Source organism: Saimiri boliviensis, chromosome 6 (assembly GCF_048565385.1).
Source record: "Saimiri boliviensis isolate mSaiBol1 chromosome 6, mSaiBol1.pri, whole genome shotgun sequence".
In the NCBI taxonomy this organism is placed as follows: Eukaryota; Metazoa; Chordata; class Mammalia; order Primates; family Cebidae; genus Saimiri; species Saimiri boliviensis.
The window spans coordinates 130,733,160-130,750,198 of record NC_133454.1 but is presented as its reverse complement, the minus strand read 5'-3'; the positions used below and the strand labels follow the sequence as shown (position 1 = coordinate 130,750,198).

Here is a 17,039-nt window from a genome sequence, read left to right as displayed (position 1 = left end):
GGTCACCCCATTGCATTCCAGACTGGGCAACAGAGTAAGATTCCATCTCGAAAAATAAAAAATAAATAAAACAAAACTTACTCTATGATTTCACCATCTCACCTGAGAGCCCTATTACAGTTACTATGCCGTATTTATGATTTGCTGCTGTATTTGTAATTATTTGCTGCATAACTCAACTGTTTGCGGGACACCTACTTTTGACTCCTGGATGACGAGTTCGCTTAGAAAGGTTTGTCTCTGACCGGGCACAGCAGCTCACGCCTGTCATCCCAGCACTTTGGGAGGCCGAGGCGGGTGGATCACCTGAGGTTGGAAGTTTGAGACCAGCCTGACCAACATGCAGAAACCCCATCTCTACTAAAAATACAAAATTAGCTGGGTGTGGTGGTGGGTGCCTGTAATCCTAGCTACTTGAGAGGTGGAGACAGGAGAGTAGTTTGAACATGGGCGGCGGAGGTTGTGGTGAGCTGAGATTGCACCATTGCACTCCAGCCTGGGCAACGGAGGGAAACGCCATCTCAAAAAATAAATAAATAAATGAGAGAGAGAGAGAGAGAGAGAGAGCTTTGTCTCCTTCCTTTCCACCTCCTTTCGCTCCCTCTTCTCTTTCCTAAGGTTTGTTTCATAGCTGTTACAGAATCTCAGGTTATGCCTCCTGGGTTTGGTCACTCCTGTCTAGATCTTCCACCTATGTTGAAACAAAATGGGACACTCCTGAGCTGCTGAGCTCTGGCGAGCACCCGGGGTGTGTGCCGCTCTGCTTGCATCTGGTGCGGCCTCTGGCAGGGCTGGTGGGGGGACAGTTTTATTAGGAGGCCTGGGTTCTGCTCTCACGATCAGGTCTTAGGAGATGTCCCCACCCGAGCCTCTCCACGCCCAGTGGTCTGTTGCCACGCAGACCTGCGTCCTCTGACCCAGTGTGTTCCCTCGGAGCGGGGAGTTTTCAGCATGGCTGTGGATTTCCCTCAGTCCCCTGCCCCCATTGCCATGGGAATCACGGAGCCCATACCCCCCGCTCACCTTTTCCAGGTAAGACAAGACCTTTTACCCAAAGCTTGAAAGACATTTATTTTTTATGCCATCTAATAATGTTGGTGAGGCAGAACATGAAATAACAACTAAGACAAAGTGAGAGTGGCTTTTAAAGACCTCAGAAGTTAAACCCCAGTACACACCTGTGGAAGACAAAGTAGACTGTTTGAACACAAGGGATTTGTTCTCTCAATGTGCAAACAACTTTAAAGCAATAATGAGAAGTCAAAGAAAAATAAAATTTATATTGGAGTAAAAGACTCACCCTCATGAAGAGATTAACAATAGAATGATTAATTGAGATTCCCCATCCACCCATGAAATTCAAGATTTTTTTTTTTTTTTTTTTTTTTTTTTTTTTTTTTTTTGAGACCGAGCCTCTCTCTGTCACCCAGTCTGGAATGCAGTGGCTTGATCTCAGCTCTTTGCAACCTCTGCCTCCTGGATTCAAACAATTCTCCTGCCTCAGCTTCTTGAGTAGCTGGGATTACAGGCACCTGCTACCATGCCTGGCTAATTTTTGTATTTTTAGAAGAGACAGGGTTTCACCATGTTGGTCAGGCTGGCCTCCAACTCCCAACCTCAGGTGACCCGCCCACCTTGGCCTCCCAAAGTTCTGAGATTTACAGGCGTGAGCCCCTGCCTCTAGCCTCATGAAGATTTTTAAAATAAATAATACTCCCCATGTGAAGCTGTGATTGCAATAGCACCCAATGACCTGAAGCCGGTGTAGGGGACACAGAGGGCTGTGCACCCGTGTGTAAGATCGAGCCAGGCTGCAACACGTTTTTCTTCCTTTAGCCTCTTTAATTACATGGATGAAAGCATAGTTTTTAAAAAATTTGCTTTACACAGAAATTACAGTTTCAAAGAAAAATATAATGCCATAGGTGGAGAGAAAAAAATGAGAAGAAAGCAGCTGAAACGATCTTTGTAGAAACTCATCCTCCACTGGCCACGCGAGGAAAATGGGGCAGGGGATCAGGTTCAGCACAAGGTCCAGTTCCGAGGAGGAAGTGGCTGCATTTAGAAACCGAAGCAGGTGGATGTTGGAGCAGGGCCGCGAGAACCCGAAGTCCAGCAAGCAAACCATCACATGAGCAGGAAGGGCTGGGGATCATGGAGCGACCAAGGCCTCAGAGCAACTCTACCCGAGGATATAAGGGGTCCAGACTCCAGGGGCTCCACACCTGCCCCTCCCTCTCCCCTGCTCCTCCACCTACTCCACCCTCAACCCACCAAAAACATGGGCTGCTGTGGCCGCTCTGGAGGCTGTGGCTCTGGCTGTGGAGGCTGTGGCTCCGGCTGTGGGGGCTGTGGCTCCGGCTGTGGGGGCTGTGGCTCCAGCTGCTGTGTGCCTGTCTGCTGCTGCAAGCCCGTGTGCTGCTGTGTGCCAGCCTGTTCCTGCTCTAGCTGTGGCTCCTGTGGGAGTTCTAAGGGGGGCTGTGGCTCCTGTGGGGGGTCCAAGGGGGGCTGCGGCTCCTCTCAGTGCAGTTGCTGTATGCCCTGTTGCTGCTCCTCAGGATGTGGGTCATCCTGCTGCCAGTCCAGCTGCTGCAAGCCCTGCTGCTGCCAGTCCAGCTGCTGCAAGCCCTGCTGCTGCCAGTCCAGCTGCTGTGTCCCCGTGTGCTGCCAGTGCAAGATCTGAGGCTCTGGTCTCAGGCCTCATGTGAGTCCTGCTAATTCCGTCTTCCGAAGCGGTGGCCCGTCCTTCATCGCTGAGCCCCAAACCACTGCCCAGGGTCCATTCCCCAGCGCAGAATGCAGCCCTGTCCCCTTTTCCTAAGGAGAGTCCACCCTGGTTACCTTCCATCGTCTCTTCTAACCAGTTCTCTTCCCAAGTCAACTGCAACTGCGGCCGAGTCCCCCTCACCTGCTGGCCTCGGCTTTGCTCGTCTGTCCAGAGGCCTGAGCTCCTGACCCCATTTGCACTCGTGTCTTTTCCAGCTGGGAACAGCTGGGCATGCGCGTTCCGCCTGGAACAAGGTGGGCGTTTAAGAGGCTTCCTTGGGTGGCTTTGCATGTCCCACACTCTGCTTTCTCTTAAATGGAATGTTGCAAGCTAATAAAAGTCTCACGCCGACAAACTGGAACGCACGTCTCCCTGATTTCTCTGTTGTTCCGGTCATGACCGTGGCTGTGGCTGCTGTTTTCCTGTTCTTGTTGTATTTCGGAGTGCGTGGGTCTGACGGTCCTGCTGCTGGGAGGTGCCAGCATGACACTGGCTGTCTCCCTGCCTCTCGTCTCCTTCCCAGCCGAGCCCCGTTTTCTCAGAACTCCTCTCTTCCTAGGTATTTGCAGCTGTTGATCTGAGACACAGGACTGCTCCTCGGGCCGGGGCCACAGAAGCAGAAGAGGCAGCTGAAAAGTCCAGGAGTCCCGACCTGCCTCTGTTCCCTGGTCCCCGGCCCTGCCATCTTCCTTTGGGAAGTTTTTGTTACCAACTTACTTTGATCGTCTTTGTTATTAAACAGCCCTGTTACCTCTGTAAACAGACATATTTCTAAACTCTTCTCACTGCGATTGCTTTTTTCCAGCTGCCATTGGGGGAAATCCCTAAGTCTTGGTCAATACGGCCAGAGACACGGAGCATGAAGACAGAGCCGCTCTGATTCTGCGTTTGAGGCCTGTGTGCACTCAGCCTCTTGCTGCAGGAAACTCTCACAGGCCCGCTGGGCTGAGGAATTAGGCTCGACTGGCACGTCTCCACTCAGAGCCCTTCGCTTGTTTGGTCCAATCTGCATGGGAAATTGTCAAGAAAGAGAAAGCACGATGGCTGTTTTCCAAACTCAGGGCCGTGGGAAACACCCTTCTGAAGTCTCCCCTGTCACTGCACCACCCCAACGACATTCTTCCAAAATTCTTTTTTTTTTTTTTTTTTTTTTTTTTTTAGACGGAGTTTCGCTCTTGTTACCCAGGCTGGAGTGCAATGGCGCGATCTCGGCTCACCGCAACCTCCGCCTCCCGGGTTCAGGCAATTCTCCTGCCTCAGCCTCCTGAGTAGCTGGGATTACAGGCACGCACCACCATGCCCAGCTACTTTTTTGTATTTTTAGTAGAGACGGGGTTTCACCGTGTTGACCAGGATGGTCTCGATCTCTTGACCTCGTGACCCACCCGCCTCAGCCTCCCAAAGTGCTGGGATTACAGGCTTGAGCCACCGCGCCCGGCCCCAAAATTCTTAAAAGGCAATAATGGCTGGGTGCAGTGGCTCAGGCCTGTAATTCCAGCACTATGGGAGGCCAAGGCAGGCGGATCATTTGAGGTTCGGAGTTTGAGACCCACCGGGCCAACATGATGAAACCCTGTTGCTACTAAAAAAACAAAAATTATCTGAGTGTGGTGGCACGTGCCTGTAATCCCAGCTACTATGGAGGCTGAGGCAGGAGAAAGGTGTGAGCCTGGGAGGCGGAGGTTGCAGTGAGCCAAGATTACACCACTGCACTCCATCTTGGGCAACAGAGCAAAACTCCATCTGAAAAAAAGAAGCAATATTAATAGAGTTGAATTACTTCAAGTTCTTTGGAAACACAGGAATTCATTGGTGGGATATGTCCTAAGCATAGAGAGAACACAAAAATGAAAATCCTGCGCTGTTTCTAGCAGTCACAGTGGTGGTGGTAGTGTGGCGTTGTTATCCTGCTGTGAAGGTTGTATGGAAAAAGCTAACACGTAATTAGGTTGGGATCAAAAATAACTTTTTGGTGTGGAAGTGCTGAGGTTAAGTAAAAACCTTGTCATCCTGAATTTGAACTAGACACATCATTAGGAAATCATGATTTATTTTATCCAAATAAAAATCGTTTCCTCCTGCATTGGAAGAGCTAGAAATAATGAGCCATCCTGGGGCAGTGAGCACTCCTAGCACCATGGCCATTGTCTTCATGTGCCATTTATTGTGTCTACACGGAACTTGGCCTCTCTGGTGAAATGGGCTGGAAGTGAACAAGATAAATCGAGAACACCTTGTTATCCCAGAGAGCGGAGATGATGACTAAGACTAGTGAGGTCACATCCAAAGACCTAAAGAGTCGGCTGGGCACTCTTGAGCTTAGGAGTTCGAGACCCACCTGGCCCCCAGAGGTGGCTCACACCTGCCATCCCAACACTATGGGAAGCCGAGACAGGTGGATCACCTGAGGTCAGGAGTTTGAGATCAGCTACTTGGGAGGCTGAGGCAGGAGAATCCCTTGACCCTGGGAGGCAGAGTTTGCATTGCACCGGGATGGCGCCATCGCACTCCAGCCTGAGCAGCAAGAAAAAGACTGTCTGAAAATAATAAAAAAGCTAAAGAGTCAAACCTGCAGAAACTCTCAGTAGACAGACGTGGGACAATCTGACCCAATTTCTTAAATGAACTGATGCACATCAAATACATTTAAACAAGTGAGGAATCACACACAAATAATAATAGAGACATTCTACAAAACGTAAAACGTAGCTGCCTTTAGAGGACTCTGGAATCAATTCATTATTTTGAACATGAGTGAATAAAGGAAAAGAATCAGGCACTTATTCTGTCTCTGATATACAAACTCTATCTTATGGTCACCAAAAAATTAGAGGAAGTATTCCAGTTAATAAACAAAGAAGAAATCATAAAACTAGAAACTCACCATTTTGTAACCCCTAATGAAATAATGGGTTTATCAAATGTATTGCATCCAGCCAAATCAGTGTGTAAAGGAAAATTGATAGGTTAAATACATACGTTGGAGCGAAAAAGGAAGCCTTAAGCTGTTTTAGCCAAAAACCTATCTATGCACCTGGCAGTGTTTCCACACAGCACAGAATGGGGTGGTAACTAGGAGACTGATAGGCATCCTGGTTCGCCTCTCCTCTGGGAACAGGTCGGGTGGCAGGTGGTGGGGTGGGCCCTCCACGAGCCCCCTCTGTCAGGTGTGGCCGAGTGACTTCCCTGAGTCGGGGGAAGAAGTTTGAAGCACCTGCTGCCCTTCCCTGCATTCTCTGTCTCTTCTCCCACCGTGACCTCTGACGTTCCAGGCAGGGGCTGCTGCTCCCGACTGAGTCTCAGAGTGACGAAGCCCAGAGCTGAGTCACCAGCTGACGAGCAGTGGCCTGCGGTGTGAACGAGAAGTGAGCTGCGTTGTGTGAAGTCACTGACACGTGGGGTGGTGGCCTGTTCGGGCAGCATAATTGGTCTTTCCTGGTTGACCCAGAAACCTCGGAACAGAAGCACAGCTCTGCGGCCTTGGTTTATTGCTCGGGGTGGGTGGAAGGAAAGTTCTCAGCGGTGAGAAAGGCAGTTATTATGTATTTGGTAAGACTGTCCCAGATCCTGTATCCCTGGGGGAAGAGCTGAGAACACAGAATGCCACTCCTGCGTGGGTCGTTGTGGCTGCATTTATCAAAGGATTACAAGAACGGGGTGAGCTCGAAAGAACCGGCTGGTCTGCCAGCCAGAAGGAAAGGTCTAGAAAGCCTGGGGAAACCTGGGGAGCTAGAGTTCTCAGCTCTGCCTGGTAAATGATAATACTTAGAAGGCCTTTGAGCAGCAAAGGACAGTTACAGCTCAAGTGAAAGGAACCCTCCCTCTTTAAGGGTACACTCTGATGAGGTTTCACACCGCAGGCAGGCAGTGGGTGGCTGCATCCGGCCTGGCCACTGGGGTGGGAGGGGCTGCTGTGGGGTCCGTGGGTCCGGAAGAGGATGCCAGAACCTTCTCCCCGTGTGGCTCACTTGGCTTTCTCTTTGCTTGGCCTGTGGCTCCTGTGGGTAAATTCGTGTCTTGCTGTGTGACTTAGATGTTTCTCCAAGGGAAGAGAGGAAGGTGTTTGGCCCAGGCAGGACCCAGTGACCTGCAGATCAAAGACGGCCTCACCGTGACAGTAACGGGCACCAGAGAGAGGCGTGCTGCTGGCCATCCGTGGGAAACAGGCCAGTGGAACCCAGGCTGTCTGTGCCTGTGCTGTGGGGAGGAGAAGAGAAAGCAAAAGAAAAGAACCTTCCTTAAAAGTGCACAGACGTCACATGATTGCTAGCAAGATTTAGGACACACTTGTAACTCCACATGAATTCAACAAAGAGAAAATCAAGTGTTGGCTATTTTATGGACAATTTTTCGATAAAATCGTAGGATTGGCTGATGCAACATCCTTGATTCCACAGTGGCCGCTATAGAATGACGTAGAAGGGGGTCACTCTGCAAAAGCAACTGAGCTCCTTTTCATCCTTCTCTGAGGTCCGCTCGTCCCCTTGGGAAGCCCCTGTCTTGTCTCCTCGGCCGGCTTCTCTTTCAGGGTGAACTGCCCGATCTCCACTGCGATGGTCTTGCCTGGCCCCCAGCAGATGTCCTCCAAGGTCACTTTCAGCGACATCACAGAATCCTACCTTTTTGGTTTTTTACAAGCATCGCAATTTTACTGAAAATTGGCATTGTAAATATGCCTGGGGAGTATTTCCTTAAGAGAGCTGGTTCTGCAAAGACATAGAAGGGATTTGGGAGAGGGTGTGTGGGAATCAGTTACATTGTTAAGTGAATGAGCTGCTTGAGTGGAGAACACTTTTAGAAGCGGTCAGCTTGCGCTGGGCATGGTGGCTCACTCCTGGAATCCCGACACTTTGGGAGGCCAAGGAAGAAGGAACTCTTTAGCTCAGGAGTTCCAGACCAGCCTGAGTGACATAGCACGACTCCTTCTCTATAGAAAAATAAAAAAATCAGCTGGGCATGGTGGTGCACACCTGCAGTCCCAGCTAACGGAGAGGGTGAGGTGGAAGGATCTCTTGAGCCTGGGAGTTGAGGCTGCAGTCAGTTATGATTGTGCCACTACACTCCAGCCTGGGTGACAGAATGAGACCCTGACTCAAACAAACAAACAAACAAACAAATAATAGACATGATCAGCCTGTTTCCTTGTGATTATTTTTTCCTCCTCCTCCTTCTCCTCCTCCTCTTCCTCCTCCTCCTCCTCTGTCATTTCTTCTTCTTCTCCTCCTCCTCCTCATCCTTCTTTTTCTTCTTCTCCTTCTCCTTCTCCTTCTCCTTCTCCTTCTTCTTTTATAGAGATAAAGTCTCACTGTGTTGCCAAAACTAGTCTCAAACTCCTGGGCTCACGGGATCCTCCTGCCTCCGGCTCTCCAGTAGCTGGTACTACATGCATGCATCACAGCAGCTAGTGAGTATTTTCAAGACCTGGTGGTTTCCCCCCAGGAAACTTGGATAATGAGCATAGGGAGATCCTGCATGGAGCCTATAGAAGCTGGCTGGATGTGGAGTGCTCACCGAGGGAGCATCTTAGCATGAATCTCTGGTCAGAGGGATCCAGGAGCCAGACTTGGTCCTGAAGCAAGCAGGGGACACCGTCAGCTAACAGATGGAAGATTGAGGAGATGCTCAGCCTCCGTAAATGCATTGCCCAATTCTTCATAATTATCTATCTATCTTTAATCTATGTATCTCTGTATCCATCTGTGTATGTATGTATATATGTATCTATATATCCATCTCTGTATGCATATATGTATTTAACTAGCTAGCTATGTATCTATCTATCTATGTATCTCTATATCTGACTGTCTAACCATCTATGTATTGATATGTGTATATATCGATTTATCTGTGTATGTATCCATGTATGTATGCATGTATTCTCTCTCTCTCTCTCTCTCTCTCTCTCTCTCTCTCTCTGTAGGGATGGACCCGCCCAGCGTAGAGCCCTGGCTTCCTTTCTGTGCCACCAGCCGCTCCACCTCAGTCTCCATTGCTGAATTCTCCTCCTCCAGGCCTTGAGCACTGGGCACTGCCAGGTTCAGCTGGGGGTTCTTTTTCTCGCCTGTGACCTCCTCCATGTCTCTCACACCAGCTTCCCCTCTGGGTTTCCCACCCACAGGGCCTGGTGCCGGCTTTTCACTGTCATCTGGCCTCCCACACTAAGCGCATCCAGACTCAACTCCTCCTCTTGGCCCTGGAACCAGCACCTTCCCAGCCTCCCCCTCGTGGTTCACAGCAGCCCCCTCTTTCTGGTGCCAAGGACACACACCGGGCATCCTCTCGACTCCTCTTCCACCCTCCACGTCCAATCCAGCAGCACATCTCCAAGGCTCTACCTTGAAAACATGTTTGGAGTCTGACTCGCCAGTCTCGTGGTTGGGGATTTATCCAGTGACCACCTGCACCACCAGCACCTGCACCACCAGTACCTGGTATCGCCAGCCCTCCCACATTCCAGCTCCTCTCCCACGCACTTTATAAACATGACTCCTTCAGTCATCATGGGCATCTGTGACCTCTGCACTCCTTTGTAAATGTAACTTCTTATTTTTGGTAGTTGTAGATTCACCTGTAGTTACTCGTAAGAAACCGAAAAAGGGGCTCTCGTGTGCCCTTTCCCATGTCCCCTGTGACAGCCCCTTGAACGCATGTGATGTACCAACACAGTGAGGATACTGACCTTGGCACAGTCACAATGCAGATCGTTTCTCTCACAAGGATCCCTCGCGTCGCCCCGAGGCAGCCGCCTCACTTCCCTCCTGTTCTCCATTTCTGCAATCTTGTCATTTTGAGAACGTTCCATGAATGGAAACACAGAGTGTAACCATTTGAGTCTGGCTTTTCCTAGCCAGCATGATTCTCTGGAGACTCATCCAGGTCAAGGAGCATCTGTCGTTCCTGCCATTTCATGGCTGAAACGTGTCCCCTGGCAGGGGGGGACCCGTGTGTTCCACCTTCACCCATCAAGGGACATGTGGTGTCTCCAGCGTTTGGCTATCATGAATAAAGCTCCTATACACGTTCATGGACAGGTTTTCCATGTGTGCATTTCTCTGGATAAATGCCCAGGAGTGAGACTCCTGTGTAGAATGGTGTTTGTGTGGTTAGTTTCTTTCATAAGCTGCAACCTGTCTTCCAGCGTGGCTGCACCATTTTGCCTTTCCACCACCAACGCACGAGGCCCAGCGTCTCCACCTTCTCGCCAGCATTTGGTGTCACCGCTATTTTTTGGTTAAGCAGTTCTCATCGGGGCATCATGGCATCCCATTACTGATTAGTTTGCCTTTCCCAAAGCCTAAGGATGCCACACTGCCTCTCACCTCCTTGTTTACCATCTGTACGTCCGCTTCAGAGAACTGTCTCTTCAAGCCTTTTGCCCATTTTTGGATTGGATCATTTTCGTTTGTCTGTTTTTATGTGTTTTGCTGTTGTGTTTTGAGAGTTCTTTACATAGTCTAGATTTGTATATTCCAGTCCTTTGTCTGATATGTGGTTTGTAAATATCTGGTTAGGGTGCAACATTATTTTATTTTTTATTTATTTACTATTATCTTCAGACAGTTTCTCACTCTGTTGCCCAGGCTGGAGTGCAGTGGAGCAATTATGGCTCGCTGGAGTCTTGATCTCCCAGGTTCAAATGATCCTCCCACCTCAGCCTCCCAAGTAGCTGGCACCACAGACACATACCACCATGCCTAACTAATTTTTTAAATTGCATTTTAGGTTTTGGGGTACATGTGAAGAATGTGCAAGATTGTTGCATAGATACATTCGTGGCAGTGTGATTTGCTGCCTTCTTCCCCATCACCTATATCTGGTATTTCTCCCCATGCTATCTCTCCCCAACTCCCCACCCCCTGCTGTCCCTCCCCTATTTCCCCCCAACAGACCCCAGTGTGTAGTGCTCCCCTCCCTGTGTCCATGTGCCTAACTAATTTTTTAAAAATATATTTTTGTAGAGATGGGGCCTCACTATATTGCCTAGACTGGTCTCAAACTCCTGGACTCAAGTGATCCTCCTGCCTTGGCCTCCCACAGTGTTGGGATTATAGGCATGAGCCACCATGCACAACCAAAATGGTTTTTGAAACACTGCTGAATTCTATTACGAATAGGATCTTTTTCTTTTCCTCTGCCACAGCCACTGGCTGCCTGGGCTATGGGATGAGGGGCAGAGCCCCAGCTGTCTTGGATTGTGGAAAGTGTGGGCTGTCTTAGACACTGAGATTCTGCTGTGGTTTGTTGCTGCACAAAACCCGGGCCATACTGACTGACTAACTGAGGGGCTAGAAGAGAAAATGTGTGGAGAAAGGCAGTCTCTACTTGGATATACCAAAGTCTGTACTGCATTAGTCACCGTTCTCCAGAGAAACAGGATCAGTGGGAGATTAGGTACATAGCTAGATGAGAGATAGATAGATAGATACATACATGCATGCATGCATGCATGCATACATACACACATGCATGCATAGGTAGATAGATAGATTCATACCTACATAGATAACATAGATAAATAGGTAAATGAAACATAGACAATAGATACATGGATGGATAGATACATAGATGATAGATACAAAGACACATAGGTAGATACATAGATGAATGCATAGATAGATACATAGACACATAGATACATACATTGATATATAAATACATACATAGGTAGATACATTCATACATAAGTACATACATAAGTAGATACATTCATACATACATAGGTAGATTCATACATACATAGATACATAGATAGACACAATGATAGACAATAAAGACATAGATGGATAGATACATAGATAATAGATACCAAGACACATAGGTAGATACATAGATAGATGATCAATAGATACATAGACACATAGGTAGATAGATACACAGACACTTAGCTGGATAGATACATAGATAGCTACATGGATAGATAGATGCATACATACATAGAGAGATACATAGATACATGCATACATAGATGATTATGAAGAATTGGCCCATGTGATTCTGAAGGCTGAACAGCTCCACGATCTGCTGTCTGGAAGCTGAAGACCTAGGAAAGCCAGTGGGGTCATTCAGTTCAAGTCCAAAGGCCCAAGAACCAGGGATCTGATGCTGTGACACTAAGTCCGAGGGCAAGAGACCAATGGCCCAGCTGGAGCAGTCAGGCAGAAGGGGCCTGCTTCCATTTGTTCTATTCAGGCCCTCAGTGGATCAGAGGAAGCCGTCCCAGTGAGGAGGGTGTCTGCTTTCCTGAGTTCATCGATCCTAATGCTCGGTTCATCCCAGAAACTGTCCTCACAGAACACCCCAAAATAACATTCAGCTACATAGAAAAACTAGCTCATAGACATCAGCAGGTATTTAGCAGAGAGGAAAGGCACACACTTGTGGCTATGGTTACCTCTGTGCCACAAAGGTCAGTGATAGGGTGGGGGCTGGAGAGAGGAGGCGTTTCTCAGTCTTACGCTCCGGCTTCGGCCTTCAGCCTCCTCTGATGGTCTGCATGCCACAGGCTCTTTCTCTCCAGGGTCTCTCCCGGCCTTAGTTGCCTATTGCAATAGCGATGGGTTTTTTGTTGTTGAGATGATCAAGTTGGTTCTAAAATTTAGTCGGAAAAGCGAAGGAATCGGGAAAAACAAAACAATCTTCAACAAGAAGAACGAAGTCGGAGTCTCACCATGCTTGACTGCGAAACCTCCCGCCATGTCACAGTGACGCTGGGTCTGCATGAGGAAGCAGCACACGGGCCTGCGGAGCAGGACGCAGGAACAAACTCGACATACATGTCAGCTGATTCGCGTTAAAAACACCAAAGATTTCGGTGGGATAACGATGGTCTATTTATTTGTTTGTTTATTTTGAGACGGAGTCTCGCTCTGTCACCCAGGCTGGACTGCAGGGCTGCAATCTTAGTTCACTGCAACCTCTGCCTCCTGGGTTCCAGCGATTATCCTGTCTCAGCCTCCTGAGTAGCTGGGATTACAGGCACGCACCACCACGCCCGAGTAATTTTTGTATTTTTAGTAGAGATCGGGTTTCACCATGTTGGCCAGACTGGTCTCCAACTCCTAACCTCAAGTGATCTGCCCACCTCGGTCTCCCAAATTGCTGGGATTACTGGCACGAGCCACTGCTTCTGGACAGGCCAGGTAATTTCTAAACAACAGAGGCCCTGAGAAGCTCCGTGGGGTCTTCCTGAGTCATCCAAGTCGGGGTGGAAGCTCTCCTCTGAGAAGGCTCCAGTGGAGAACAGTGAACAGGCTGGACCTCTTGGATTCTGGGCCCGGGGCACCCAGGACTGATCCACCTGGGGGCAGCGTGTGGGGTGGAGACTGCCGTGCCCCTTGGCTGTGCCCCTGAGATGGATTTCCCAATGAAGGGATCCTGCCAGGCCACTGACGCTTCGGAGCAATTAAGTGCAAGTTTGTGTCTGTGCCAACATGAACTTCAAAGACCCGGGCTGAGGAGGATGAACGGAGAGGAGGCGGCAAACGCAGTGTGGCTGCCAGCTACAGCACGGTGGGGGTCTTCCTGCCCTTGGGGTGCAGGCTACCGGCCCTGTGGAGGCACTTCTGCCTGGAGCTTGTCCACCCAGAACCCGTGTGGCCACAGCCAAGGAACAGCCGGGGAATACCTGGAGCCTGGAAGCTGGAAGAGGCAGGAAGGAGCCTCCCGAGAGCCTTCGCTGGGAGCACAGACCGCAGCACTCAGGCGTCCGTCCTCCGTAACTGTGAGAACAATTTCCTGCTGCCTGAGCCCCCAGTTTGTGGTCATTTGTCACAGGAGTCCCACACAGGGGCACGGGCTTCATTCCTGCCTCCAGCTGCCTCCTTTTCTGACACCCTGCAAAGCTCTCTGGACAGTGTCGGAAGAGTAACCCAGCCAGCTCCGTTTTCCCAGCAAGTGTGTCGGGCCCCTCCCAGCCCCATCGCCCTGCACACGCGTGACCTCAGCTTTCATGCGGCCTCAGGCTGGAGGCCCTGCAGCAGCTCCTGGCAGAAGGCTGCCCAGCTGGGGACCCCAGGAGGCAGGAGCTGATCCCAGCCTCCCGCCCTACAGGGTCGTGCAAGCCCCTCCTGGCCAAGCTCTCCTGGGTCTCACCGTGGCTGTTCAGAGACGTTCCCCTGATGCCCAGGAGTCCTGTGAGCACCACCACTGGGGAAAGGGGTCTTCTCTTCCATGACACACGGGTGTGGCGTGCACCCGCCAGAGGACAGACGCAGAGCCAGAAGCAGAACTGCCAAACAACAAACACAACGTGATCGTTTCCAGTTTTAAGAAAGCAAACAAAATTTCCCTGGGGAAATGGCACAAACAGGAACCAGGAAGTGACCATTTGCCCAGCTTCACACCTGATCCTGGGTGGGAATATAAAGGCCCCGGGCTCAGGGAGCTCCACACTGCACCTCCGTCTCACCTGCTCCTCCACCTGCTCCACCCTCAACCCGTCAGAACCATGGGCTGCTGTGGCTGCTCTGGAGGCTGTGGCTCCGGCTGTGGAGGCTGTGGCTCCGGCTGTGGGGGCTGTGGCTCTGGCTGCGGGGGCTGTGGCTCCAGCTGCTGTGTGCCCGTCTGCTGTTGCAAGCCCGTGTGCTGCTGTGTGCCAGCCTGTTCCTGCTCCAGCTGTGGCTCCTGTGGGGGTTCCAAGGGGGGCTGTGGCTCTTGTGGGGGCTCCAAGGGAGGCTGTGGCTCTTGTGGGGGCTCCAAGGGGTGCTGTGGCTCCTGTGGAGGATCCAAGGGGGGCTGTAGCTCTTGTGGGGGCTCCAAGGGGGGCTGTGGCTCTTGTGGGGGCTCCAAGGGGGGCTGTGGCTCCTGTGGGGGCTCTAAGGGGTGCTGTGGCTCTGGCTGTGGGGGCTGTGGCTCCAGCTGCTGTGTGCCCGTCTGCTGTTGCAAGCCCATGTGCTGCTGTGTGCCAGCCTGTTCCTGCTCCAGCTGTGGCTCCTGTGGGGGTTCTAAGGGGGGCTGTGGCTCCTGTAGCTGCTCCCAGTCCAGCTGCTGCAAGTCCTGCTGCTCCTCAGGCTGTGGGTCATCCTGCTGCCAGTCCAGCTGCTGCAAGCCCTGCTGCTCCCAGTCCAGCTGCTGTGTCCCCGTGTGCTGCCAGTGCAAGATCTGATACTTGGCCCCAGACCTCAGATGAAGGCCACGCTGTATCTCAGACCTGTGATGCAGTTGTGAGCTGTGCTCCTCTGGAATAGGACAGTCCCCGGAATCAGGAACAGAGCTTCCCAGCTCATGACACATCTTTGCCCTAGAAATCCACTCCCCCTGTGCTTCGCACCATCACCACACTGGGAATCCTGGGGTGAGCCATTTCCTCTGCTGCTCATCGCCAAGTTCACCCCACTTGCTGGGGCCATACTGCCCTGCCCTTCCTTCTTCCTCAGAGAGCTCCCCTTTCCCCCGTGCACCCCGACCAGTGCTGGAGCTCAGGGAGGCCCAGGAGGCGCAGGCACTTGACCAGTTCCAGATCTGTGGCCTCTCCCGTGGACCCCACTCTCCCACTGAAACGCTCCCTTTGTTATTTCTTATCTGCTAAAGTCCAGCTGGACCCTTAATCCTCTAAATAAACACGCACCCCCCAGCCTGTGTCTCCTTGGGTTCTTTCTGTGTCGTGTCTTTCTACAGAGCCTGGTTCCTCCTGAGCATGGCCTGCTTTCATGTCAGCAGGGGGTGCTGCCCTCCCGGATAGAATTTGGATCTTTAATTGCCACAGTCCCCCAAGGGTCTGTGTGTACCCCAGTATCCACCTGGTGAGACAGTTCTTGTGAAAAAGATCTGGGACCACCTGGGATGTCTGCTGTCCTCCAGGGATGTCCCGGGACCCTGAGAAGGCTACATCCTACAGGGGTGGCTTTGCATCACCGGCTTGGGTCTGGGGTCCCCCCAGGAGTACTTTGTCCTCCTGAATCAGCTGCCCTGGAGGAGACTGGGGCTTGTGTGAACCGAACGCTCATTGTAAGAGGGAGCCACAAACTCAGTCCCACCTGGTAGCTCAGGCAGCTTTGCAGCAGGACCTCAGTAACAGACCCATGGCTCAGGGTGACCTGGGGGGTCAGGTGATGGGCGGAAGTGTACCCTATGATGGTGACCCCATGCCAGCCTAGCCAGGCTGTGGTGCCCAGCTGTTCTGCCCAACAATCACTCGAGTGTTGCCCATAAGGTGTTTTGTTAATGAGATTAACATTCAACTTCCAGTAAAGCGCTTTGCTTTCCATAATGGGGGAAGGTCTTAGGAGCAAAACGTGAGGGTCCTGGGAAAAGCAGGCGTTCTGCCTGAGGATGGAAACAGAAATCCTGCCTGAGCTTCCATCACCAGGCCGCCCCCCCAGATTTCATGCTCAGCAGCCCCTCAAACAACCGAGCCAATCCTTTCACAGGTGTGATTACAAATCATACTTGCACACATATCCTACAAGCTCTTTTTATCTACAGAGAGAGTTTGGAAAGTATCACAGTCATAAAAGAGGAGCAAACAGCTGTGGGGCCCGGGTGATTAACTCAGTGGCTGGGAAGCACCCCAGACCCGATTCAGGGGCTGAGACAGCCAGCGATAGAAGGAGGGCAGGTGGGGATGAAGAGTGGCCTGAGAGTCACAGGGGAGCCGGAGGGCATGCTGGCTAGGAAGCAAGGGCAGAGGGGACATACCCGTCTGTCCCCAGCCTTCCTGTTACAGGAACGGGCATGCCCTGGGATGAGGGACTCAATGTCATTCCCCCCTAATCCTGAATTATTGTCACAGTCTTTCCCCCAGGACAAGGGCTTCAGGATCTTCCATCTGAAGAGACAGACAGGGCTCTCCGGTCCCACCCAACCCAGGTCCTGGAGGGTCCTTGGTGGGGAGAAGAGAGAGCAGGCATTGGCTCCGGGTCTCCCAGGCTTCCACAGTCCCCAGTTCAAATGAGGACTCCACACTCATTCGCTCCGGGGGCACAGCCTCAGGTGTATGCCGACTTTTCAGGGGGCAATGCCTCCCCCTTCCTGTGCCCTGCCCCTTCCAGTGCCAGCCCACCAGTTTCCCTGTTTTGGAGCTGTGCCTCTGGAAAGATCTTTCTTCCAGCTTCTGGTTGAGCCATTTCTCAGCCTCCATCACCACGTGGAGAAGAGCTGATTGCAGCAGAAATAAGCAGGTGCTCAGATGCTGGAGCCTGACCCACGGGGCTTCCTGACAGCTGGGCAGCTCCAGAAAACAGCACCAGTTCTGTGAAACAGGATCCCATGGCCACAAAGTGAGGGGCTTAAAGCAATACAAATAGATTCTCTCACGTTCTGAAGGCCAGAAGCC

General features: G+C 51.3%; 2 protein-coding genes across 2 annotated transcripts; both read left to right on the top strand.

Moving 5' to 3' along the window:
• Positions 1 to 2,222: 2,222 nt before the first annotated feature.
• LOC120364662 (uncharacterized) lies at positions 2,223 to 3,200 on the top strand. Its single transcript, XM_039471262.2, has one exon. The coding sequence runs from the start codon at positions 2,282 to 2,284 to the stop codon at positions 2,681 to 2,683; it is 402 nt and encodes a 133-aa protein (XP_039327196.2). The 5' UTR covers positions 2,223 to 2,281; the 3' UTR covers positions 2,684 to 3,200.
• Positions 3,201 to 14,173: 10,973 nt separating this feature from the next.
• On the top strand, positions 14,174 to 15,333 carry LOC120364647 (uncharacterized). Its single transcript, XM_039471126.2, has one exon. The coding sequence runs from the start codon at positions 14,214 to 14,216 to the stop codon at positions 14,868 to 14,870; it is 657 nt and encodes a 218-aa protein (XP_039327060.2). The 5' UTR covers positions 14,174 to 14,213; the 3' UTR covers positions 14,871 to 15,333.
• The last annotated feature ends 1,706 nt before the right edge of the window (positions 15,334 to 17,039 follow it).

Coding starts and splice junctions, on each gene's coding strand:
- LOC120364647 (XM_039471126.2), top strand. CDS start 14,214: ATGGGCTGCTGTGGCTGCTCTGGAGGCTGTGGCTCCGGCTGTGGAGGC.
- LOC120364662 (XM_039471262.2), top strand. CDS start 2,282: ATGGGCTGCTGTGGCCGCTCTGGAGGCTGTGGCTCTGGCTGTGGAGGC.